This window comes from Leptodactylus fuscus, chromosome 3, assembly GCF_031893055.1.
Source record: "Leptodactylus fuscus isolate aLepFus1 chromosome 3, aLepFus1.hap2, whole genome shotgun sequence".
In the NCBI taxonomy this organism is placed as follows: Eukaryota; Metazoa; Chordata; class Amphibia; order Anura; family Leptodactylidae; genus Leptodactylus; species Leptodactylus fuscus.
In genome coordinates this window covers 57,708,700-57,736,549 of record NC_134267.1, presented here as the reverse complement: position 1 = coordinate 57,736,549, position 27,850 = coordinate 57,708,700, and the positions used below count along the sequence as shown (strand labels likewise).

Here is a 27,850-nt window from a genome sequence, read left to right as displayed (position 1 = left end):
TAAATGGAAAGCATCGCCTGGTGCTTCATTATTTTACTGGTTTAATCAGAAAATTGTGTTTTTCTAGGTATTGAATTGCATTGTGATGCTAATAAAATGTCAAGATTTAACCGGCTACATGTACCCTGGTAGGTAACCCATAAACTGACATGATCCCCCATTGGGGATCAGGTACTTTAACCCGTCTACGAATGCCATCTGTCGTTGAGGAATAGAAACAGGACATTCACATGCTCCAGCAGGATGTCGCCCATGATAGGAAACCTAAACTGAACACGTGCATGCATTGCCTTGTGTACACGAGGTCTTCATGGTGCAGTTCCCAAGTTATTAAAAAAAAAAAAATTGGCAGTTAATGGGTTAAGCATGTTTGCCATATATGACAAGTAAATACCCTGATCACAAAGTGGTTATGAGGAGCAATGAGACCCTATTAACCTTTAATTTTTTTTTTTTTTTTACTTGTTTTGCCTGACATATCAGATTTTTTGAAAAAAAAAATCATAAATAAATACATTTAGAAAAATCTATAACAATAATCAGTTTCTTTTCTAAATACAGCATAGCACACTGTAGAATTTTTTCCATTGAAGTAGCCCAACACATTTACTATTGAGATCCCGTCAGTAGCTATTAATGACAATGACCGTGATGGTTTCTTTCTACCAACATCTTCAATTATGGATGCCAACAAAGTAATATAGATTCCCTTAGAAGTAGATTACAATTTTGTGCTTAGTTATATATACTACATCTGTCTATGAGTACAGTAAAACAAATAAATACAGCTGTTAAGACTTGGAGCCCTCATAGAGATCAATATTAGTGCAGGACACTTATTATTTGCTTTGCTTTCTGCTTTCACATATACTATAAATTGTCCTATTCACTTTCACTTACAAGCCCTGTATAGCTTTAGAAATGTAAGAACTTTGCCTACAAGGTGGATGAGGTTTGCTTATAGTCTCTCAACATAACTGAAGCATATGTCACACTTGGGGGTGTGCAGAGTACAGACTCTGACACAGGTGAACTAGGCACAGAACTGCCTGAAGCTACTGAATCCCGGAAAGGGGATGGAGGAGTCAAAGCAGGCGAGTCCTCCAGCACTAATTTGCTTGGAACAAGTTCTTCATCAGGTGTTTCTGTGCTATCATACATATAATCCCGAATAAGGTTCAATTTTTCATTCTCTACTTCCTCGGTGGAGGAGTCTATACCTTCACTGAAAGCCGCCATCTGAAGTGGAAGCACTTGCTGAGTAGGGTAGATGGAGTCAACACCATTCTCTGGCCCAGGTATTGGAATAACAGAATTAAAGTCTGGAATGCCGGTTGAGAATTTGTTGATCACCCCATGCAGCTGATCTAAAATAGACTTTTGCAGTGGTAAGCTTTTAGAGACTTGCTCTGACAGATATACTGATCCCTCCTCACATTCTTGAGAAGGTGGAGGAGTTGCATTCAATCGCCTATGTATCACCATGGATGGACTACTTGGTAGGTTGTACCTTGCTGGCTCGTTTTCTTCTTCTTCTTCCACATTGTATAAAGCATTAGTGCTAGTATCTGAAAATGTGAGACTCTTGCTCTGAATTTGGTAGCCTTTGGTTATGGGCTTTATCACAGCTGTCTGGTTGGATGATCCTGTCTCCTTGGTCTTCACGTGCACTGATAGTCTTTGCCACATGTGCTGCCCCTTCTGTACTTGTCTTCCACCTGGTTCAGACCATGACACAGACTTTCCATTAGAACTATGAATAAAATAAAGATGGTTGCATTTGAATAAACAGCATGCAGAAAATCACATCAAAATTAAAAATAAAAAGCAAGAAAATGTGTAAGTGAATGATTACTTTATTTGATATATGTTAAAACTAGGTATAGGTTTCTATATATATTATTTTTTAAAAAATGTTCTCTTCTTTTTATCTATATACACACTATACCTACAGTATGTATTTTTAGAAGCTTTATACATTTTAATTTATTTTTAAAATGAAAACAATTTAATGTAGGCCTAATGATTTGAATTTTAAGGATTTCTCTAAGAATTATTTTTAGATTTTTTTTTAAATTTTATAAATGTCTACTTTGTTCAATATTATACCTTTAATGAATATGAAGGTTAAGTCTGGCTATACTAATTAGATAGCCGTCCTTCCCCTGAGTACAAAAGGATTGTCCATGTTGAATTCCAGTATGCCTGACCCTTTTCTTCACTCCCATGTGTCACTGGGAGGATTGAACAGGCCTTCATACACATTACATGGTTCACTGGTCCTGTTCTATTTGTTAGGTTTGGTCATAATATAGCTAATGTGTATGGCAGCTTTATGCTCAGCTTTTGAAATTGTATATATTGTAAAAATTTCTGTTTTTAAAGAACATAAGAGGGTTTTCTCAGTATCACTGGAAAACCAAGATGGGGTGGGGGAATCTTAGAAATAAAATAATACTCACCTAAGCTATTTGAAAATCGCGTTGCCTGTTTCATCTGGTGCTAGCAATGGCCATGTCAAAAGTACAGAGGATATGACTACTGGCCTCAGCGGTCACCTGATGGGTATGGGTAACATCACTGCCGATACCTCATCACTCCATCAGGTAACTGCTGAGATCAGCGATCTGAGCCTCGGCACAGGATGGAACAGGTGATGCGATATGCAAACAGAGGATCAGGATTAGGCATTATTTTATTTTCTATTTTACCCCACCCTTGACTCTCTTAGGTTTTCTGGGTTATTTATAATTTTACACTTTTATCAAACATATTGTATAGTCAGAACAGGGTGACAATTTATAGGTAATATATTTGTTTAGTCATATCTTTATCATGGACATTCAAAATATCAAATACTATAATATCTACTTGCTTTCTCTTGAATAAATACTTTTAGTTATATCACTTATACTTGGTATTTTTAAAGGAAAGCTATTTTAAAATCTAGTTTAAAGAGGACCTTTCATATCCTCAGGCACATGCAGTTTTATATACTGCTAGGAAGCCGACAGTGCGCTGAATTCAATGCACTCTTGGCTTTCTCGTTATGGGCCCCGGGGCAAGAGATAGCGGTGCAGTTACCATAGTTCTTCACTGTCAGAAGGGTGTTTCTGGCAGTCTGTGAGGAACACCCCTCCTGAGTGTAGTGTCCATAGCGCTGTACTGTCAGAAGGGGTGTTCCTTACCGCCCAATGATGACGCTGAGCAGTAAGGAATGCCTCCCCGGTACTATTCTATTCTAAGTGTCATCGCTGGGTGGTAAGGACCCCCCTTTGACAGTATAGTGCTATGAACACTACTGTTAGGAGGGACGTTCCTCGCAGACTGTCAGAAACACTCTTCTGACAATGAAGAGCTATCAGTAAGAGCACCGATAGCTCTTCCCCGGGGCACATAAAGGGAAAGTTGACAGTGTGCTGAATTCAGTGCACTGTCGGCTTTCTAGCAGTATATAAAGCTGCAGGTGCCTGAGGAGATGAAAGGTCCTCTTTAAGTCAAGTAACATGTAGTGTTGTATGTACTGTCCATGTCTTTGTATAGAGTTAAACTGATGTTTCCGTGTAGCAAACTTTGATGATTTGCATGCAAAATATTTGCTCGCAGCAGAATCTGATGGATGCAGAATTGATCAGCAGAAACAAAATAACATAATATTAGCCTTCTAAAGCAGTACAATGAATGGATTTTCATAGCTTACATTCCATGCTTACAGTCGTTTGGCCATAGCATATATGAGATCATGCGATTAATATAGATACATTCAAGGATATTTTATGTGCTTTACAAAAACATACACAATGTCAGTACATGTGAAGCATGCCAGCTGAAAAATCATAGAGTAACATATATGGTTGCACATAATTCCTAACCCATGAAGGGATACATACGAGACAAAACTAAAATAACATCACCTTAAACATCATTCATTTATGACATTAGTTTTAAATTAAGTATAAAGTCAACATCTTTAAAGGACATATCCAGAAACTTTCATTGGCAGACTATCGCTAGGTGATGTGTGGGGGTTAAAACATACATTCTAAGGTTCACACTAGCTTTCCGTTCTTCAGGTCCATTTAGGGTTTCCACCAGCAGGACTTTTCTCTTCGCATTTTTTAAGCGGATTAGGGGACGGAAACCCCTAATGTAGAGCAGGTGAGAACCTAGTCTTAATGACAAAGGGACATATATGCTATAGGAGTGCAGAGGTGACAATCACAACCCGGCCCTGTAGCCTTAGGCCCAAAGTCCTCTCTACAACATAAGTAGATGCCGGCGTTATAGACAACACATAATTGGGGGACCATTACATATTCTGCACTGGAGCCCAGGAGCTTCAAATTACGGCCCTGTCCCCTTCCCTGTTGTACAGTAGCAGATAGAGTAGCACTTCCATACATTCTGCTATACCTAGTACTGCAGCTCCAGTGGATAAGGATTAGTGTGTTATGAGCTGCAATAGCAGGCACTGGCACTTGCACTGTATGTCCTGCTTTGTCTAGTACAATAGTGAACATTATCCTGATCATGGGTCTTCACCAATCATATCTAGGAATAGGCCGCCAATAGAAACTTCATAACCTCATTTAGCATATGACATTGATGGAAATCAACCGTAAAGAGTTGCAGTCAATCGATCAATGAAAGAAACACACATCATTAGATTATTAGACACGATGGCTGTTTTAATAACAATCCTTATATTCCAAGTTTCAGTATTTTCCATTCATATCACACTTAAGAAATTAGAACTTTACTTTGCAAACTCTAAAGTATCACAAAATGCAACTTTATATTCATTATAGAAATCTCTCCAAGTCCTCCTCCAGCTCATGCTGTAACCTCATGCTGTTTGATGAAATGTCTAGTGTACAGAATGTTTGGTAGCGAATGTAAAATCGAGCTACTTTAAAGGTCTTTCTGCAGTTCCAGTGTTTTTCTTTGTCAGTGTCAATGGAAAATGTTTCTTATATTTTACAATGTATTTTTACATTTTCCGGGAACTCTTCATGTTTAGTGTTCACTAATATTGTTCATATTAGCAGATATCTAAGGTGGTTTAATCCCTATTTGGACAGGCAATAATTTCTCTAAAGTTATATTGAAATACTTTCCTGAATTGTTACAAAGAATATTTTATTGAGAACTTGCTAAAAACTGATGGCTTATATTTAGAATCTTACCCTGTCATTGCTGATATGTTGTGTAGTAATGTACTACTGTATATAAATGAGCTCTTTATTTTATTGGAGTTCTCCATACCTAATGGGTTTACATATCTCGCTGCCTAGTTTATGTTTCTGCCGTTCATTTGCTTCTGCAGATTCTAATAATCCATATGCCTTAGCCTACTTTCTGCAGGTCTATGAGAGTACAGATGCCTGTTTGAATTATTATGATAGTATTGAAGGCAAGTTCAAAATAGGTTGCCGTTTTAATCCTGGGACTATTGGACATCTTTGAGTGGTGGAGACGATTTGTGGAAAGCCAATGCCGATTATTCAGGTACATACATATATTTTCATTGGGATTAATGAGGCCCTGTTTAATCCTATTTAGCAAGTTCTAGGGTTGGATTACCATGCATTTTTTCATAGCAATCCTTGTCTAAAAGGATCATGGGACACACTTGTTTATATAGTTTCTTATCCATTTTGACAAGGTTTGACAAGGAGGGAACATTTATTAAATAATTAAGGGCTGACATCTCTTCTGGCATTACGCTGATTTCATGAACCAAAAATATATTCCAATTCTCTTAATTTACCAGTGACCAATATGTTTACAGTCCACCATTGGCAGACTAGTGACCAACTAAACGAACAGACCAATATGTGTATAGTCCACCATTGGTAGAAGTGTTTTGCTACTGGGCAAAGAATTATGAAGAGTCTTGTGCCTTTTATAAGGCTATAATTGCTTCTTCTCCAATGGCATGGGTCACCGGAGAAGATTGAGAGTGTGTGATTCTTTTCTAAATTCATCACCCTTAATGACACACATGACCGACATAAATTCCATTTTCCTGAAAGTGCTACAGCTCATTTATACGATAATAAATATATGATTGGCCCCAAATGACTCAGAAATATAGAATCTAAGGTCAGAATCAATTGGAGGTTGAATAGCGCAATAAATTGGGTAGGTAAGTATTTAAAATTGCATCAAGAAATGAATAGGAGAACAGAATATAGGCAGTGAGATGTTACGTACGATGGCGAATTCATTGTGCAAGCTTCTAGAATGGAAAAATATTAAAAGTTACGTGGTTTAGATTTATAATAAAGACAAGTTGATCCAGGGTTTTATATGGATTGCTGGATTTGGAGCTGGTAAGGAATTTCTTCCACTAACAATTGGGGCAATTCTGCCTTTAAACAATTAGGGCAATTCTTCCACTAACAATTGGGGCAATTGGCATCAGCCTCATAAGTTTTTTTTTTGCCTTTATATGGCCTCAATGCAACTTCATTGAAATTATTCTCATTATTACTATAAAGAGACAACATTGTTTAAACACATTTATTAAATGCAAAAATTTTTTTAAATTTTTTTGTGCAATTTCACTGCAGTAAATACTGAAACATGTATGTGATTTAACCCCTTAGGGATGGAGCTATTTTGGTCATTACTTCATTACAAGAGTACAAGGGCTTTGTTTATGTGGAACAAGTTGTATTTTTAATGCCTCTATTCTAGGGAATGATATTTTTAAACTTTATCAATTTATTTATCGCTAGCAAATAAAAAAAAAAAAGCAATTCCTCTACTGAATTTTTATTTAAAAATAATATACATATTTACACTATAAGTAATATGATATATGTAATCTTCAGGTCAGTACAATGAGAACACCAAGTTTGTATAGCTGCCACACTTTTGTTTTCCTTGAAGGATTGTAATTTTCATTGGTAACATTTTGGAATACATACAACTTATTAATAATATTTTATTATTTCTTCGGGATGGAGATGAACATAACTTTTCAAGTCAGCCATGTCTTTTTTATGGTGTTCACAATGCAGGATAAATAATAAGTACTCTTCAAAGGGAGGCCAGACTGTGGCACTCACCAGTCCTCTTTACCATCTATTTATTCATACCCTGTACAACATAGTTGTCTTGGCTTCTTTTCTGACTTCACGGCATTGGTGAGTGCAGGAGTCTGTCCACTTTGCACCTGAAGAGTGAATTTAGCAAGCTTTTTTCCCACTGTATGCTGAACACCTCCATGACCTCATCTGTGGAGGGCTTCTGGTCTGCTGGCCTTTGCAAAAAACAGTGGGAGGCTGAGGCCCGACGTTGCGGAAACACAGCTTTTTTGTTGTTGCAGATTTTATTAAATTTTTTTGAGTCAAAGCCAAGAATGGCTACAAAAGGAATGGGAATATATAGTAAGTACGTATAGTTCTCCCTGCAGTTCAATCCACTCTTGGCTTTGGCTCAAAAAAATGCAACAAAATGCAAAAAAGTTTCCGCATCATGGGGACTTAGCCGGAATATGAGTATTTTCATGAGTGTTTTACTAGCATGTGTCTCTAAATAAAATATTATAGAAGAGAACATTGTTTTTACATTTATGTTTTCTATACACTTTAATGCTTTTGTACTATTATAGTTGGCCCTTTCCTCAGTTCCTATTTACTATTTCCTATTTTAGCAGTCTGTTTTAGCATTGCTCCTGCACACGGCCTATACCAGCAATGTACATTTGTCATGATTGATGGTAAGTACATATCACAATGCCATAAATGTATTTCATTTTGGAATGAGGCATTGAAATGAACAGAGGGCCTTATTTATAAAAAAAAAAAAAATCTCGAAATCCATCAGGATGGGTCGAGAACTACTTGAATTAAATTATAATTCTGGTTATATATAATTAAATTTTCTACAATGACTGGACCAAGTTCTCAGGCCTTTTTTTGCTACTAATGGAGTAAGTTGCCACCATCACCAAGGGCTTAGCACTCTCTCCAAGTGTCCTATTGCATCTGCATGATCTGCTCTGCCTCTATAATATAATGGCCCTTGGCATTAAAATAATAATAACAACTCTATATAAATAGAACATGTTCTATTCCATGCTTTGTAGTATGTAGACTGGTGTAAAATCGTAATATAAATATAGCTCATTTGTAAAATTAATATTTTATTACAGGTCGCATAAAGAAGGAAATACTTTGTAGAAACAGGAAGGGAAGTTATATGCCGTAGTTTGAATAACGCCATGAAAATTGCAACCTACTTCCCAAGCTGCAATTTAGTCCTTTTAGCTGATTGAGATCTTTTCTGAATTACAGTGGCAATGCAGCTGAGGCCCTATTCAAAATCTGTTTCCGACTTCAACACCATAATTTAACATTACTATAAAAAAGGACATCTGTTCAGCTGGACTGGATTGTGTAATAAAGTCTGACACTTGCATTTTTCATGTGGCTACTTCAATTTCTCAATGTCTATTGCAGCTCTGAAGAAAGTATATCTATAGTAATGAGTTTGTGGTGCTTCCAAAATTATGCAAATTCACAGATAATATGGTATCTGAATAATTTTTTTTCTTGTCTGTTTTTCTATATTTTTTGGTTAATTGGTTTTATTAATGGAATTGAGCTATCCTGTTAAAAAAAAAGAAACAGGGACATAACTTAAGGGATGCAAAAGGTGCAGTTTCAGCCTTAGGGGGCCCTTAAGCACTGGCATCAGTATTAAGATTGCAGCTTCCATCTGGCCCATAAGCCAAGGAGACCCACAGATTCCCCTAACCACACTAAGTTTCATTAAACTCCTTAGCACCCATAACCATTGCTATCAAGAATTCTCTGTAATGATGAGGTAGGGGGCCCCGGACAAAATATTGCACTAATGCTCACAAGACTTTAGTTATACCACTGCTTGGAAACCTGCCAGGGGGCCATGATTCTCTGGTTTGAAAGATTACTGAATGCCTTCAAGCAATATTGTCTGTGTCCTAAAGGCAATTTTTTGTTTTTTTTAAATAATTATTTGGTAGGGGTGCCCTAAGGAAATTATCTTTTTCTATGGACGACCTGCATCTGAAAAGGTTGGGTTAGTCAATAGTACTTTCTGCAAAGTTGTACATACATTACATTTTCCGCTTATATGTATCATGACGATGCCAGTTTTTTTTTAACTGTGTTGCCACTAAGTTAGTTATTGTTAGTTAAAAAACGTATCATGTTGCTGAAATGTAGATTATACACTGAAAATACTATTGCTGGTTGTTAGGACCATGCTACCATACTTTGCAATATATTTAAATAAAAAGTACCCCTGTTTTTATTTATTTACTTCTGTCTATACTCCTTATGGCCAAGGCCCCACGAGACGTGTCGCAGCAATAAAGCGCTGTGGGAAAAACTGCATCGGGAACGCACCACGGTTCTTCCTGCAGCACTTTAAACAGAGAGTTTGCTTAGTCTTCCTCTGCAGACTTTCTGTTACAATTATACCTATTGGGAAACCGCTAGCGTTTCCATAGGTATAATTAACATGCTGCGGTTTTTACGGCAAATTGGTCATGGAATTCGCTAGAAGACCATCCACTTTGCCTGTACTGTAAAACACCACGATTTTTCCCATGGTGTTTCCACCGCAGGCAAATTGTGTTGTTTTTGTCCCATGGGGCCCTGGCCTATCTCTCTCTGGCAGTGGTTTAGTCTGTACACTTTACACAAGCAGATCATAGACACAAGTCTATGGAGAGGGGAGACAAGGAGAGAGAAAATGTGCAACCATCTACAGAATTAAATGAGTTATACCTGTGGATAATAATTCCAATCCAACTAATTAAAGGTAAAATTAGCCATCTATGCAACATCATACAATCCAACTGTACATCTAAAGTTTTCATTATTTATAGTTCCCAATAATACCCTTTTTTTTTTTAATTTTTTTTTAAATGTAGATTGTGAGCCCCACATAGAGCTCACAATGTACATTTTTCCCCATCAGTATGTCTTTTTTTGGAATATGGGATGGAAATCCATGCAAACACGGGGAGAACATACAAACTCCTTGCAGATGGTTTTTTGCCCTTGGCGGGATTTGAACACCAGGACTCCAGTGCTGCAAGGCTGCAGTGCTAACCACTGAGCCACCGTGTGGCCCCTTCAATAATACCCATTTTCTGTACCACGATAATAGATAATTGATTTGTACTTACTTTGTATTCCCAGCACTTGGTTTCTTTCTTCTGAAGATGCTGAGGAAGGTGTTTGATCTGCATGGTGTTTTTCCATCTCCAACATGCATACGTACTACATCAGAAGTGGTGAAAGCACTTCGAACGTTCCTTTCAGGTTTGGCAATAATAATATACATCTTGGGAGTAAACATACAACCCAAGGCAACTGTGACACTAAGACTGACAGCAAATGATGTTGTTATGATTTTGTAGTTGCTCCCAAAATATATTGGGACAAACGCCAACCAGATGATACAAGTGGTGTACATTGTGAACGCAATGTATTTAGCTTCATTGAAGTTTGCTGGAACGTTGCGAGTCTTGAAAGCGTAGTAGGTGCAGCTCATTATCAGAAGGCCATTGTAGCCAAGAGGAGCCACCACACCTAAATTACTAGTGTTACAGATCAAGTAGACTTCTTTAATGCTTGGATAAGAAAGGATGGGCAATGGGGGCTCCATGATAATTAAGGTGACTACCAAAGTAAGTTGCAGACTGATCAATACTGAAGCAATGATCACTTGAGCGCAAGCACTCATAAAGCGTGGTTTACGTGTACAAATTTTCTTTTTACTTCCTGCTAGTATTCGGGCAATGCGATTGGTTTTGGTCACCAGGGCAGAGTAACACATTGCTGAAGAGAGACCAACCAAAAGACGCTGCAAATAACAAGATGTTGTTGTGGGCCTGGCTAAAAGTGTGAAAGGACATATATAGCCTAGAAAAATCCCAGCCAGGATAATGTAACAAAGCTCTCGACTTGATGACTTAACAACAGGTGTGTCTCGGTACAGAATGAAGATCAAGGTGACAAACATAGTAATAAGAATGCCCACACAGGAGAAGGCCACTGCAATGATGGATTCAATGTCACTCCACTGTAGATATTTTATGACTATCGGCTCACAACCTGGTAAAACAAAGAAAAGTGATTAGTTGTCCTTTGAACTAGAAGGATGTAATTACATTATTTGCATCATAGTAATAGGTTTACTTTCTAAAATGGCAAAGTTGATTGTGTAACATCTTTAAAGAGGACCTTTCATATCCTCGGACACATGCGGTTTTATATACCGCTAGAAAGCCAAAAGTGCACTGATTTCAGCACACTGTTGGCTTTCCCATTATATGCCCCAGGGGAAGAGCTATCAATGCTGTTACCGATAGCTCTTCACTGTCAGAAGGGTGTTCCTGATAGTCTAACTGGGAATGCCCCTCCTGACAGTACTTTGTGTAGTGCTATACTGTGAGGGGGCATTACTTACTGCCCAGCAATAACACTGACTGGTGAGGAATGCCCCCTTCGCTGACAGTACTCATCCATAGACTAGTACTGGGGGAAGGGTTCCTCATCGGCCAGCGTCATGGCTGGGCGGTAAGGAACGTCCCCTCACAGTATAGCGCTACACACAATACTGTCAGTACAGTTCCCAGTTAGACTATCAGGAACGCCCTTCTAACAGTGAAGAACTGTCGGTAACAGCACTGATAGCTCTTCCCCTGGGGCACATAATGGGAAAGTGGTATATAAAACTGCATGTGCCCGAGGACATGAAAGATCCTCTTTAAGAAAAAAACCTTAAATATTTATTTTCAATCTTTAAATAAAGGTAGTAGAACAAAAATGTGTGTGTACTCTAAGCTATCATGATTTCTTAGAATAATTACAAAACACTGACACGAGACTGTAAAGCTAACAAGGAGTAATGTTCCCCTTAGGCTCATCTCTAAACATGGAGTAACCCCTCAAGTCGCAACATGCTGGCCTTATATAAACATATAAAACAAAAAAAACTGCCAAAATTATTTATAGTTTAGTTTTGCTTTAAGCGGATTGGATGAAATCTCGGTACTATTCCGTTATCGGGCCAGCAGCAGCGCATTTCAGCACCAGCTTTCGGGACAGCAGTTCAGTTCAGCAGCGGGAATTACAATGACATCCGAGGACTGCTGGCCCGATGCTTGTGCCCAGTAGCCAGTACATCAATGACCCCCCCTCCATCTCCTCCTCCTTCCAGTGCTGCCCCCCAGCTCTCCTTACATCTACCCCGTACCCTCTCCCCGCCACATGACTAAGCCGATGCTGGCCCGATGATAGAGGCCGTGCTTGTGTGTAGTAGGCAGTACATCGATCGATGCCCTCATCCTCCTCTTCCTTCCAGTGCTGCCCCCCAGCTCTTCTTACATCTGCCCCGTACCCTCTCCCTGTAATAGGCCTCACCGTAAATCTTGAGCAATGAATGCTACTAGATAGCCGCCGGACGCTGCAGAAAGTTTGTCCCTCCGGCTCGCTGTAGCTCACCGTTCCTATAGTCGGCGTGTTTCTTGTCAGGGCCTGGATTGAGCCCCGGTGTCTTTCCTTTCGGTCTCGGTACTAGCGCTGAGGTGAGGCCTAGTCGTGTGGCGGGGAGAGGGTACGGGGAAGATGTAAGGAGAGCTGGGGGGCAGCACTGGCAGGAGGAGAAGGATGGGGGAGGGGGGTCATCGATGTACTGGTTACTGGGCACAAGCATCGGGCCAGCAGTCCTCGGATGTCATTGTAATTCCCGCTGCTGAACTGCTGTCCCGAAAGCTGCTGCTGAACTGCGCTGCTGCTGGCCCGATAACGGAATAGTACCGAAATCTCTAACTGTCAAAGCCCAAAGAATTCTATATAGTCATAGAGCTCAGAGAACAAGGCCAATCAAAAACTCCCAGGATTCATCTTTGAGTCATGGTCTGAGATTACTTTTTCCGATAATAGTGGAAAATATTTCTTAAACAGACATTGGCATAAAGCTTGTTCTCTCATAGCCATTGAAGAACTACATGAACATGCTTTCAGTGAGACGTTGGATCAGGCAATTAGATTGAGATGTCGCCTACATATACCACCACACAGATATAGAGCAGATTACAAAAAAATTCTTTCACTAACTCATTTCTGAGGCATGACAAAATATTTGTAAGGGCAATTACCAGCATTAAAGGCTGCCTTCCACTTATTGTCCTCTCCTTTCTCAATGAAGAAGAACTTAGTGCCACCAGTAGAGTAAGATTTTTTTAAAAATAAATCCTTAATATTTTTACACTTAAAGGGATATTCCCATGTACATAATCATATCTATATTTGTAGCTAATTAAAGGTTAAACATTTTTGCAAATATAAGTAATTAAAAATGTTGCAGAGTTTCAAAGATTTTCTCCAACTATCTCAGTGGTGACATCTGTTGTCTTCATCGCTTGCCAATGGATACGACCACAAATGCAGAAACTTTCTATGGTGAGTGGCTTGCCAGGAACCCAGTAATGATTTTCTTATTGTAGCTGAGTTAGCAGACAGGCACACTACATGTATGAGAAGATATCCCAGCCACAATAAGGAAATCATCGCTGATTTTCTTACCTTAGAAAGTTCCTGCATTTATGGTCCAATCCAATGGCAACCGATCAAGACAGCAACTTTACTTATAGTATTACATAACTATCACTCTGTCTAGTAGCTGGAATCAACAGATATAGTTCCTGGCTCAAAATGTTGTACTGTATTAAGAACTGCAATGGTGTTTTGTTTTTTTGTTTTGTTTTTTGTTTGTGAAACAATAGTAATTTGAATTAGTAATTGGATATTATTTTGTTAATAGAAATCCTGGATTTTGAAATTTGACATGTTCTTGTATGTAGCTGATTCTCTGACTACAATAGGTAAGTGGCTCCAGATACCCTCACAGATGTAAAACAATTACCACATGTTGTCTACGCTTTATTTATCTCAGCTGGTCATGAATATTGCAATTTTCATAAATACATTAAACCTTGTACGTTATACACATGAAAGTTTTCCTTGACTGTGAATATTTCTTATTCACTTTGGTTCCATTAACTTATCTGTCAACATTCTAGAAAGCAGCAGGAAACAATAAGTTCATTTCAGGGTGAGACTCGGCAATATGTTTACCATGAGAACAAAGAACAGGCATTGCAGCAGATCCTGTTGATAAGTTATACATTAAGCAAAGATGTTGTTGCACAATAGAATGGTTTGGAAAATTGCATTTACATTTTTATGGTACTATTCAAATTCTCTACTTAAGCAAACAGTTTGTTGAAGGTAATCTCCATCTGCTTGGCACTTTTACAATATCACCTTATGGTGTTTTTATGTTGTCCTAATGTGAGACATAACAGACTTTTCTGTGTTTTATACTCGCAGTTAAAATGCTCTGTAGGCGATCTCAAAGTCAAGAAACAAGTTGTGTTATGATAAACTATGGGTTGAGAATCTTTATTGCTGACCCTATTAGTAGAGTATTGAAAATGTAAAGAGACTTTAATACAAGATTAAGACTAAGGCCCCAGGTTGCAGAAAAAACACGGTAGAAACGCGTCAGAAAAAAAGTCAATCTTTCTATGCATGTGCATGAGACTTAAAATCTGCATGCACATTAATAATAGGCAGAAACGTATAAAAAAGGGAGTGGCCATGATTGCTAAAAGTTTGTTTTTATAGATACAGTAATGAGGCTGTAATGTAAGAATATATGAGGTTTATAGAATAGGCATATTTTTACAAAGCAAATATTTTTTACTATCTATTTAACGTTAAAAAATATATATAGTTATCAGATCAGTTATATATATATATTAGTGCAGCTCAATAAATTAGAATATCATTGAAACGTTATGGACTTGCTCAGTGGTCAAAGGAGTTTTCAGATGAAAGTAAATTTTGCATTTCATTTGGAAATCAAGGTCCCAGAGTTTGGCGCAAGAGTGGAGAGGCTGCTGTATACAATCCAAGCTGCTTGAGGTCTAGTGTGAAGATCCCACAATCAGTGACGGTTGGGGGGAGACATGTCATCAGCTGGTGTAGGTCCACTGTGTTTTATCAAGATCAAAGTCAGTACAGCCGTCTACCAGGAAATTCTAGAGCACTTCATGCTTCCCTCTATTGACAAGCTTTTTGGAGATGAATTTTTCATTTTCCAACAGGACTTGGCACTAGAGATGAGCCAACAGTTAAATATTCGATATTCGATATTTGCTGAGCTCTGCTACACCAGAGATGTAGCAGAGCTGGCCGTGCGCTTAGCTGGCCGTGCGCTGAGCTCTGCTACACTCGAGATGTAGCAGAGCTGGCCGTGCGCTGAGCTTTGCTACACTGGAGATATAGCAGAGCTGGCCATGCGCTGAGCTCTGCTACACCCGAGATGTAGCAGAGCTGAGTGTGTGCTGAGCCCTGCTACATGAGATGTGAGATGTATCATGGCCAGCTCTGCTACATCTCGGGTGTAGCAGAGCTCAGGGCACAGCTAGTTCTGCTACATCTTCGGTGTAGCAGAGTTCAGCGCATGGCCAGCTCTGCTACATCTCTGGTGTAGCAGAGCTCAGCGCACAGCTACCTCTGCTACATCTGATATCGAACCACAATGCAGACTGCTGTGGACCAAACCTCCTCTGGCAGAACCAGCATTGATTGGTCGAATGCTGTACATTGTATGGCATTCGGCCAATCAAGGCTGGTCAATGCATTCCTATGGGAAAAGTCAGCTCCAGCATATCACAAGCTGACAGGGATCCCGACGAGGTAGAGCCCCAAAGAGCTGTGTGAGTAACATTCCCACCTATGTAAAGGTAATCCCTAGCTAAACCTGCCTGTACATCTGTCCCTGTCTTAGTCACATAGTTCGACCATTCGTATAAAGTGGAGGTCACCTGATTTAGCCAGCCAATTACTTTTTCTGATTTTTTTTCAATGTCTCCGTTGTCTTAGTTCCTGTCCCACTTCCCCTGCACACTTATTGGTGCAAAAAAAGCGCCAGGGAAGGTGGGAGGGAATACAAATTTTTAGTGCGTTTGCCTCGTGGTATTCGATTGGTATATCTCAAGCAGCCTGATATTCGATCGAATATCAATTTGATCGAACGCCGTTCGCTCATCACTACTTGGCAGCACTACCAAAAGTACCAATACCTGGCTTAATAACCACAGTATCATTGTGCTTTATTTGTCTAGCAAACTCACCTAACCTTAACCCAATAGAGAATCTATAGGGTATTGTCAAGAGGAGGATGAGAGACCGCAGACCCAACAATGCTGACGAGCTGAAGACGGCTATCATACAACCTGAGCTCCCATAACACCTCTGCAGTGTCACAAGGTGATTCCTCCATACTACATTGCCGCATTGATGCCATCATTCATGCAAAGGGAGCCCCAACCTAGTATTGAGGGCATTTACTGGACATACTTTTTATTTGGATAACATTTCTGTGTTAAATAATTGTTTTTACAGTTGGTCTTATATAATCTTCTAATCTTCTGAGATAATGACTTTTGGGTTTTCCTTAGCTGTAAGCCATAATCATCAACATTAACAGAAAGAAACACTTGAAAAAGTTCACTCTGTTTGTAATGACTCAATATAATATATGGGTTTCACGTTTTCAATTGAATTACTAAAAAATGAAACTTTTTGATGATATTCTAATTTATTGAGATGTATTAATATATATATATATATATATATATATATATATATGTATATATATATATATATATATATATATATATATATATACATATATAGGAAGCAGTAACAAGATTTATAATGTACTTACTGTTACTATAGATACAGTTTATAAAATATGTATAATGAAATCTGTGCTGTGATTTGCTAATATGGGTAACAAATATGGGTAATAAAGTTTCTCTTTCTTGGTAAATCTACTCCTATTTACATGTGAAGCAGCTCAGTTTTTAAACTAGTTCCTGCAGGTTGTGAAGCCGTATCTCAGTAATTACGGTTAGCACATTGCATGTTCACTTCGACCAGCCCCCGAGTGGCGGAAGTGGTTGCACCATGTGACTGCTTCAGCCAATCAGAGGGAATCAATGGCAATATAGCACGCCTTCTATACATTAGTATGATGAATTCTCTAGGGCACAATATTTCAGTTTGGAATAAGCCCTGTAAAAATTATATCTCACCAGTCAATCCAGGGTTGGGCCACCAGCCTAGTTCACAAGCTTTGCAGGTAAATTCATCTTGTACAAATTCATTTTCCTTGCAAGGAGTGCAGATCCAACAACAACTTACTTCACCCTTCCTGATCACCTGAACAATACAGAAAGGAAACAAATATCAAATCAAATAATAATGATGGAGTGAAATGGATTATTAAGTAGATACTTAAATGTCAATATTAATATTACATTCTTTAGGTAAAAGATAGATCGTCAATATCAGATCGATTGGAATTTTTACCAATTCAATTTTGGTAGTAATATAGAGAAGAGGGGTGGAAGGACAGTTCTTTTCTCTGCACAATGGCGGGTTATGGCAGCTCAGCTCCAACCATGTGAACTCCCACTGGTCTGAGATTGATGACCCCTTTAATTCTCATGTATAAAAGCAATTTGTCAAAATCAATTCCACTTGGGACAATTCCTATATATTAGAAGAGTTTAATAAGTGGCAATAGGTGCTAAGACTCCCAGTTATCAGCTATTCTTTGTGGGGAAACCAGGCTGTAAGGATTCAATTCCCTGCAACACCAATAGAGGAGAAAAGAAGCAGTACAAGCAGAGGCGTAACACAAAATAAGTACCAGCTTCCCCAACTATAATGTATAATTTATAATACAGAGCTCTACAAATATAATGCATTGTTTATAGTACTGGTCTCCTCATATTGGGAAGAGAAACATTGTTCCCTTTAGGCTCCTGAGCCCCTGTATGACTGCACCCTCTGCACCCGTCAAGATACATCACTTCCTTGAAATATTCAAAAGATAGATCACCCTGGTCATAATAGAAGACATATTAAAGTTCATACTTCTGTAGTTCACTTGTCACCAGATATTATTTATGCAAATATACTAGTGTAAATGTATCCTGAAATCTGTGCCCACTTCTTTAGACAGATGTGCCCCTCTGCTGGTACAGAGAATATGGAGACTCCTGTAGAAAAATAGCTAGACCATTAAAAAAAGAACAAACTTGTTAACTTAGAGAATAACCAATTTCAATTCATAATAAATGATACTTTTTATATTTACTATTTTTTACATTTGCATTGGGAAATTACCAGTGTGATCTCAGAGTTGTCAGATGTAATCTGGCCTTAGGGTCCATTCACACAGAGTAAAATGGCACTGATTCTGGCACGATAACTCATGTAAGAATCAGCTTTGAAAAAAAGACTCCTATTGACTTCATTGGGTTCCATTTTCCGCACAGAACCCATTGAAATAAAGGGGAAAAAGCGCCTCCCATTGATTTCAATGGGTTCCACGTGGAAAACGGAACCCATTGAAGTCAATGGGAGGCTTTTTTTCAGTGCTGATTCTTACGCAAGTTATCGTTCTAGAATCAGCACCACTTTACTCTGTGTGAATGGACACAAAGGCCTCCTGCACACAACCATGTACTGTCTGCAGATCAGTAACAAAGACACAGATGGCACATAGTTTGGTAGCGGTGTGTCATCCATGGTTTTCACTGAACCATATGTTCAAATGAATTGACAGAGTTGGAATTACAGAAAGGTATAGGACCAGCTATGTGTATGGGCCCACTGTACTTTGATCCACTATAGTGGATCCGCAATTGCAAATTAAAAGTACATTTATGTGCAGGAGACATTACAGTTTGTGCACACGATATTGCTGTTTTCCAAAGGCTTAAGGGCAGTACAAGCGCCCATAGGCATTGCCTGTGTCACTGTAGGATGGTATCTTCTTCCACAGAAGATAATGGTTCAAGAAATCTGTCATGTGTGATTTCACCCTACAAGGGACCTGGTAAGTAATGTTTTCCAATAAAGTCTGTCTGTGTTAATGAAAGTGTGTGTAGTAAACAGCGACCTGTGGTTGATAAGTAAACGTTTCATTATTTGAAGTATTCAATTACACAGTTTACCTGGGAATTGAGTGGGAGGATTTATTGGCAATACTTCCAGAAGAAACCTAGCTACCAGAATGATACATGCTATTTATGTGATACATGCACCCACAGAAGTGATAAGCAAACAAGCGAAATTAGCAAACATTCCGACTGTGAGTCTATGAACTAATCTGTCCTCAGTGTGCCCAGGTGCTTGGCGGTAGGTGAAGCCAGTAGTAAGGAAGCAATACCTTACAATATACTAACAGAAAGGTTACTGCGTTATTTATTGAAGAAGTATGATATCAGTTTTTGTCACCTATTATAATTTATGTGGGATTTTTGTTTTTTTATATTAAAAGTTTATTGAAGAAAATTTTTCATTTAACACATATGGGGATACAGCAACATGGGGAGAGGAAGAAGGGGGGAGAGGGGGGCAAGGGAATGGCAAGGGAATGGCCTAAGCTGGAACAAGGGATGAGGGAAAGGAACTACCAAAAAAAAGGGGGGGGGGCAACAGGGATCAAGAAAGGGGCAGGAAGGGGACATGGGGGAAGATAACACAATACTCTGTCGCAGCAGAGTCAAAATGCAATCACAAGTACAGTCATGAGCATAACAAGTAAGTATTAAATGAACCAATAAGCAAAAACTTCGAAGAAAAAGAAGGCTACAGAGAAAGATACTTAGCTAGACTGTTTTATAACACTTCTTACCTAAAAGCAGAAATAAGTGTGTCTGGGCATCTAAGCTACACTATGAATATAATACTGCTCTCATTTATTTACAGCAACCTAATGTCTTTAAAATGGTTACGAAATTTAACATAAAGCAAATTGGAAAGTTGTAGAAATTTGAATTCATACAAACTATGTAGTGAATGTAAATTGAATGTAAATTGAATTTAAAGTGAAGAGTGAATGTAAATGGATAATCCCATCCACACATAGAAAAATATCCGCAGTAGACATGCTGGGATTTCAAAAACCATAATTTTTGTAAATCGCAGCATGTCAATTATACCTATGGAAACGCTGGCGCTTTCTATACAGGTATAACTGAAGCAGAAAGTCAGCAGAGGAAAACTACAGACTTTATGTGAAAAGTTCTAAAGGAAAAAAATCTTGATTTTCTGGCAGCAATTTTTGTCTGTGGCTCACAACATAAGGCCTTAGCTTTACTCAATTTTTTAAAGAATAGGTTAGGCTGTATAGCTCACTGAATTCAAGAATTTTACTGTAGTAGGATGCCAACATTGTAATAAGTCAGTTTTTGAAATGATTGAAAAGCATTTAGGAAATACAACTCAGCCGCAAAGTGGGCAAGTGTTGAGGTGCATATTGCATAAAAGTCGCCCTTATTCGGCTGAATCAATAACATCAGAGTTCCAAACTTCTTTTGCCATTATCATCAGCATAGAAACTGTGCAGGGAGCTTCATGGTATGGGAATCCACAGCCAAATAGCTGCAAGCAAGCTTTACATCATCAACCACAATACCAAGAATCAGATAGATTGGTGTAACATGCCGCCACTGGACTGCGGAGCAGTAGGAATGGCCTAGATCCATCACTTCCAGTGAAGAGAAATCTTAAAGAGATCATTTCATAACTTATTTTCGTAGAGAACAGCATATCATACAGTTTTCTTATATATGTGTTTTTAAGATTTTTTTTTCTAATGAAGATTGTGAGCCCCACATAGGGATTACAATGTACATTTTTTTTCCCTATAAGAATGTCTTTTATAGAAAGGGAGGAAATGGACACAAACACGGGGAGAACATACAAACTCCTTGCAGATGTTGTTCCTGGCAGGACTCAAACACAGGACCCCAGCGCTGCAAGGCTGCAGTGCTAACCACTGAGCCACCGTGTTGCCCCTATATGCATATTTAAGATTTTATCAGTATAATAGTAGCAGGTCTCCAGAGAAAAAAAGATACTTGATTGCCCCACACAGAGGTCTAATCTCAACCACATCATGTCATCCAGACCCCCCCCCCCCCCTCATGCAGAATCTGTGTCTGGCCTCTCTTATGGGAGAATGGACAAAAATTCCCCTGACACACTCCTAATTCTTACCAATAGCCAGAACCCCGCAGATCAGCTGTTCCAATCAGGCCAATGACGTCATGTTCATTTGTGATGTGGTCTACCAATCATAGTCCCTACACAATGTATGGTACTGTACCTGCTATTTAGGATGTTGTCTTTTTAAGTAGCTGGATAGTGGGGTTCTGGACCTGTTGAACCCTTACCGACCTGATAGGATAGGTAGTCAATATGATAATCATGGAATACTCTAATAATGACTAATTAATGATTTACAAAGGGATTTCATAAAAGCTCCTGTAGGTGTAATAAGTAGGTGTCCCAATACTTTGGCCCACGCATACATATACATACATATATCCAATGTTTTAATAATAAAAAGGAACATTTGGACTTTACCTATTTTTAATACTTTAACTGAGAATGGAAGATGAAGTTGTTTTTGATAGTAAGGCCTACCTTTATTTCTCCTTTTGAACAAGGATCACTGCAGACAGATCGCACCATTCCACTTTTATTCATTTGTATTCTATCGTCATCAATATTTAAAATTCCTTCATGCCAAGTTCCTATAAGAACATAATCGTAGCGATTTGGCTCAGTGAATTGAAGATTCATGATATCATATCTAAAGTTGGAAAGAAATTATTTTTTTTATTTAGAATTCCTTTCAACTCATCTTCTCATGATTCCTGTCATCTATTTACTATACATACCATATATATATATATATATATATATATATATATATATATATATATTTATTTCCATCTCTTTAAAAATCAATGCACAGATGAATAATTTCTCATGGTTAATACAAGTGGACAAGCAGATCAGTGATACGAGACAATCCATAATCTATTCCAACCTGAGCTGATTGTAAGGAATGATGAATATTTGTTTTATTTGCTATTCCTAAAAATGACGTTTTAATATAATTAGATTTATTGGTGGTTATTTTACATAATTGTTTTTACATAATATCATTGGCTTTACTTCTATGGCTGTGAGAGGAGACAGAGTTTATCTAGTTTTTCAATAATAAATAGTACCGGGATGTAATGTATATAGACAAATCCACATTGATAGGTAAACCCAATCAAAAAAATCCTAATACTACCGGTACATGTGTTGCTTCATCTCCCACCAGATACATACAAGATGTGTCCACAAACTATACTGATATAAACCAAGTTCTTACCTTCCAGGGGCATCTCCTTTTTCATTAAACCAAATATCTTCCCCAGAAACACCAACAAATGAACTCTTTATTAGAAATTCAAGCAGTTTGCTGCCATCAATGGGCCTCATTGCATCACACAGACCAACATGTCCTGGGCACATGGCTGCATGCATGTCATGGAGGCCATGAGCCATTGCATAAATTGCATTAATGACAAATCCCATTTTGCTATCTTGTACATAGTTCTCCTCTAAGCTTTCGTTTCCTGAAAAATAGCAAAATCAAACAAAATCACATTTTATAAAAATCTTCCTTTTAAATGCACATTTTTTTCGCAGGACAAATTAATATTCCATATAATTTACTAGAAAGCTGTAAATGATCACAATACTGTGAAACTAGAAATACAATGCAGTTCCTTATGGATTTTGCTTTAAGGCTAAGGTCTCATGATGCGAAAATGCTTTTTTTGTTGTTGCAGATTTTGCTGTAGTTTTTTGAGGCAAAGGTGGGGTGGCTTGAAAACGACTGGAAAATGTAAAGTAAGTTCTTATATATTTCCCTTCTGTTAAATACACTCCTGACTTAACACAGCAAAATCTGAAATATCTGAGTCAAATATGTTAATACTAAATCAAAGTTATAATTTTTTGTAATGGTATATGACTTAAATTTTTATTGTTCAAATATAAATAAATAAAATATGTAAGATGTATACAATAGTGTGGCTTTGCTACTCTATGTAGTGTACAAGTGCTCTACCTTCGTACACTGTGCAGAATAGCATATGCTACTATTTGCAGTTTATGTTGTCTACAGATAGGCATGGAACCTACAGATACAACAATGTTAATGATCACAGATGTATTGCAGTAGTACAATCCATCTGCAATGTTTTATTGTGCGGCCAGGCAATACATATGAATTGCCGCAGCATCACTAGGATTTATCCTTGTACTATGGAACAGTGATGTTGCAGTATAGGGATAATAATTATATTAATGGGGCAGTGTTTTAAAAAAATAAATAAATTATAGTCGTGTGGCTAAAAGCTTCTGCAGCCTTGCTGTTATTTGGCAGAATGCAGCTATTGTTAGAAGCCCTGACCCTTGGACACGAATTTAGCACCAAAGCCCAAAAATAGCATGGCTTCAGTGGCTAATAGTCACAGAGCTCTACTATGATTTTTTTTTATTTTTAACACAGCCCCAGTGTTATTATTATTATTATTACTGTATTGTGACACAAGTGTCACCGTGCAGGAACATATTGTACTGCTTTGTTGCTAAAATCAAATGTCTAAGGGCCATGGCCTCATAGCATGGCTGCTGCCAATGATTAGTTTTCACTGTAGACATCAGTGTAGTAGAGGAGAAGGCAGGTGCTGCTCGGCAGTTCACTTGAATTGGTGGGTAACTCCTGGTAAGGCCCTTGCAGACGACTGTGGTGTCAGTATGCTATCCTTGAATTTCACGGATAGCACACTGGCCCATTCTTTTCTATTGGCTCGTACACAAAATCGTAATTTTCACGGTCCCATCTGCGCGCCGACAGTCCGGGCCACATCAGATAGGACAGGTCCTATTCCTGTGCTATTTTGTGGCTCCTATCCATTTAATGAAAGCAACTGCGGAAGTATGGCCCATGCACGGGCAGCACATGGGGGACATATCTGTGTCCCCCGTGTGCCGCCCATGCTTTTAATTCACGGTAGGCCGGTTGCAGCACAGTCGTCTGCAACCAGCTTAAGATTTATAGCATGTTGCACCAGCAACGTGCCAGACTTGACCTTAAGGGCTACCACATTCCCATGGATACTGACTCTTATTGTATATAACTGCATATTACAATATTGCAACGTACTGTATATCCTTATGAGATATCACAGCATGGATCGGATCCATACTTAGCAAATAGTCTCCATAGTAAAGCTCCTATTGAAAAGAAATGTAGCTTGAATGCAAGATTCCATTACTAAATACATGAGTAGAATAAGAATGCTCAGCCTGTCTTCTTTTCTGCAATTTATGAAGAACATTCATTACAGTTCATCCAAGGTCTATGCTATAAAATCTGCAGAAGGAAAGAAGATCTGATATAGAAATATTTCATGAAAATGTCACAGTGTATCTTTTCATATGTGAAAAGAACACTTACTTTTAAACTTTATGTGTTATCGAACTTTTGAAAATTGATGGCCTTTCCTTAAAGTGTACCACCAATTATCACACAGCTACATGTATAGTGCAGGTGGCCTCTTGGAAGGTCGAGCATGATGTTAAAGGGAGCAGCCTCTATTGGGCTATATCACTGAGATTCTATCTTCCTAATTACATCAGGGAAGGGAGCCCATTTTTATTCATATGCTAATGAGCTTCCAGCCAGCACAGGAAGTTCCCAGCAGCACTCGTCTCTGGTATTCTTTCCTTTCTGTGTGTGCAAACAGGAAGCAGGAAGTCATCAGCAGCAGCCTGTGCTGAATACATACATAGGAAAGAATAGCACAGAGGGTGCATGATGAGACTTCCGGGGTTCACCGAGAGGCTAATTAGCATATGAATAAAAACTGACTCATTCAAAAACACTGAGGCGATTTACGTACAAAAGGTATGTGTGGAATAGCCTTCTGGCATACATGCTTTACACAAAATTTTCTATGTGTTATAGACGATGTCTAAAAGTTTGTGTGTCTCAATGATAAGTTGGTAGGGATCTGGAGCTTAATATGCATAACTCAGGACCAAAAATTGAGCCAAAATTCTAAACAGTGCGCCAAAATGTTGGGTGAAATTTTTTTCTGAATGAAGTCAACTAATAAATGGTGTAAAGTCTGCCAGATTTTCAAGCACCATTGGACGTTTTGGAAAATCTGGTGCAGTTGTAGACCGTGTAGTCTAACATTGCACTGTCTAAATATTAGACAGCATTAGTTTATTAACCCCACAAAGTCCAATTAAGGTTACAGAAATGTAAACATTTTTAGGGGAGGCTATAAATACGCTGCTATCAATTGGGTTGTCAGGGAATTAAATTTTTTTCCAAAAAGCAAGGCATGTGATAAAATAACAAATTTACTGTGTTTGTTAGCAATACCACCAGCAAAATAATTCACTGCTAGTAATTTACGATCCTATCATAGATGAGAAAGGTCCTAGGAAAAAGAATTGTATCTCCAGCTTAAGTCTACCAGGTGTATACTACACTGAAAAAGTCAATATAAGCCAAGAGTAAGGAAATAGGATGGAAATGAGAGAGCCGAGGTGTAATGTGTGTACATTTTAAAACATAACTTATTTGTGACATTAATATCAAATCATCTCTGAATAGTATAAGTAGAAAATGATTTTGTCCCACTAAATGAAGCACTCATATGGCCTTTGGGAACAGAAAAATAAACAATGTTATGGGATTTGGAAGACAGGGAGTCAACAATGAAAAACAAAAAATGCAAGTGGCGGAAAGGCGTTCTAATAACATCCAGAGCAGGACACCAGTCACAGCAGCTACGCATTTCAGCTCAGTTTGTGAAAGGCATGGGCAAAACACGTAGCTGCTGAGCCTGGTGTCTGGATTTTATTTTAATGATAAGCAATAAAAGGATTTTTTGGATGCTTAGCTTGATAGCTATTTGGTATTCGACACTCTGTAAGGGCGGGTTCACACCTGCGCCCGTTCTCCATTTTGCAGGTTTCCGTTTCCTGCCCGAGAAACTGGACAGGAGACGGAAAACGGCAGGCAGTTTTCAAACCTATTCATTTGAATGGGTTTACAAAGTGTCCGCCCATGAGCGGCTGTGAGGGTCTTCTGGTCTCTGCAGCAAAACCGTTTTGTTTTTTTTTTTAACCGAACACAAAGTCGGACATGCAGGACTTTGTGCCCAGTTAAAAAAAAAAACGGTTTCACCGCAGAGACCAGAAGACGATCACGGGCACTCACAGCCGGAGACTGAATGCCGGGTTGTTGTCTCCTTTCGGCAGAATACGGAAACCCACAAAGTGGAGATCCCGCCCTTAGCTGTCCTGCTGACTACCTGCATGTGATTTCTGCAGCCAATCATTGGGCTCTGCAGTTGCATAACTGATGAGTGGACTGCATGGTGAACTTTTTACTACACCAGACTCAGTTTTAAAATTACGAACACTCAATGGACCCCATTACAATCAATGGGTTCACCACACTCCATGTATAACCAGTCTAATGGAGCAGAACAACTGTTGGCCAACACTAATGTGAACCTAGCGATACAAATAACTTGGGCAACTATTTTATTTTTTATTGTATTCCCTGCTTTGTGGCCTTTGAAAGTCATGAACAACCCCTTGAGAATAGGCAGCATGGTGGCTCAGTGGTTAGCCTTGCAGCGCTGGAGCCCTGGGATGTGTGTATGTGTTTCCTCCCACACTCCAAAAACATACTGGTAGGAAAAAAAAAACACTACTGGCCAGGCCAGTGAATCCAACACACAAACTGAGTTTCACGGTTGAAATTCGTAATTTTTTTCCCCTATCAGTATGTCTTTGGAGTGTGGGAGGAAACCCATGCAAACACAAGGAGAACATATAAACTCCTTGCAGATGTTGTGTTTGGTTGGATTTGAACCCAGGACTCCAGCACTGTAAGTCTGAAATGCTAACCACTGAGCCACCATGCCACGTCAAAATTTGATCTTGTGAACGTAGGGATAGAAGGTGCTAATTCTTCCAAACCTTTTGTTGACAGTTAAGTTCTCCAGGGTGGAAGACATAAAAACAGTCTTTCATGGTAAAAAAGAGAAAAAGTAAACTTATTTTTACCTCTTCTTTCTTGTGTTCCAGGTTTCATTTTGGTTGCCTTAACCACTTCCGGACCGCCCATAGACTATATACGTCCGGATAGTGGTTGTCTAGTTCTGCCAGGACGTACCTGTACATCCAAGCCAGAACACAGCAGCTGCACAAGATCGTTCAGCTGCTTTCACTAGGAGCCACTTCAGCCGGAGCTCCCAGAGAGATAGCAGGGCAGATTTATTACCTGCTCTGCTATCTCGATCGCTGTGTATACAGCGTTCAATGAGCGCTGTATACACAGCTATGGACGCAGCCATAAATCAGCTGCCCTCTGACCCGGCAGACACGTGATCCGCTGGGAGCAGTGTCCTGCCAGAGCTGCTGGGTCCTACAGGACTCAGATCAGCTCTGCATACTGTATATATACAGTGTGCAGGAGGTTGTATTCCTCCTGTAACTGAGATTAAATGTAGCAGCCTCAGTTATAGGAGAAATCAGCCTCCAGTACAAAAAAAAAAAAGTGATCAGATGTCCCCAAAGGTCTCTTATCACCTTATGGGGACACAATCTGGGAAAAAAATAAAATAAAAATATAATAAAAAAGTTTTAAAAAAATGTAAATAAAATAATAATAAAAAATAAATAAATAATACGCTAATAAAACGCCGTTATTAAAGGTTATAGCCCCACCCCCGACGACACCATACAAAATAAAAATTACCGTAACGGAGAGGAAAAACTGTATTATAAAGTTTTTCAGTGACACTTTG

General features: G+C 38.7%; 1 protein-coding gene across 3 annotated transcripts in view; it reads right to left on the bottom strand.

Annotated features, from left to right (window-relative positions):
* Window positions 1-628: 628 nt before the first annotated feature.
* The window catches only part of GRM1 (glutamate metabotropic receptor 1), a 286,785-nt gene continuing 259,563 nt past the window's right edge, over window positions 629-27,850 (bottom strand). For 2 of the 3 annotated variants that reach the window (XM_075267606.1, XM_075267607.1), the window contains exons 5-9: window positions 22,333-22,579; window positions 21,591-21,759; window positions 17,180-17,306; window positions 10,190-11,120; window positions 629-1,753 (exon numbers count right to left, since the gene is read on the bottom strand). In XM_075267606.1, the coding sequence (XP_075123707.1) occupies window positions 937-1,753; window positions 10,190-11,120; window positions 17,180-17,306; window positions 21,591-21,759; window positions 22,333-22,579 (2,291 nt within the window). In that variant the 3' untranslated portion in view covers window positions 629-936. The remainder of the gene's footprint in view (window positions 1,754-10,189; window positions 11,121-17,179; window positions 17,307-21,590; window positions 21,760-22,332; window positions 22,580-27,850) is intronic. The other variant, XM_075267608.1, reaches the window with a different exon arrangement.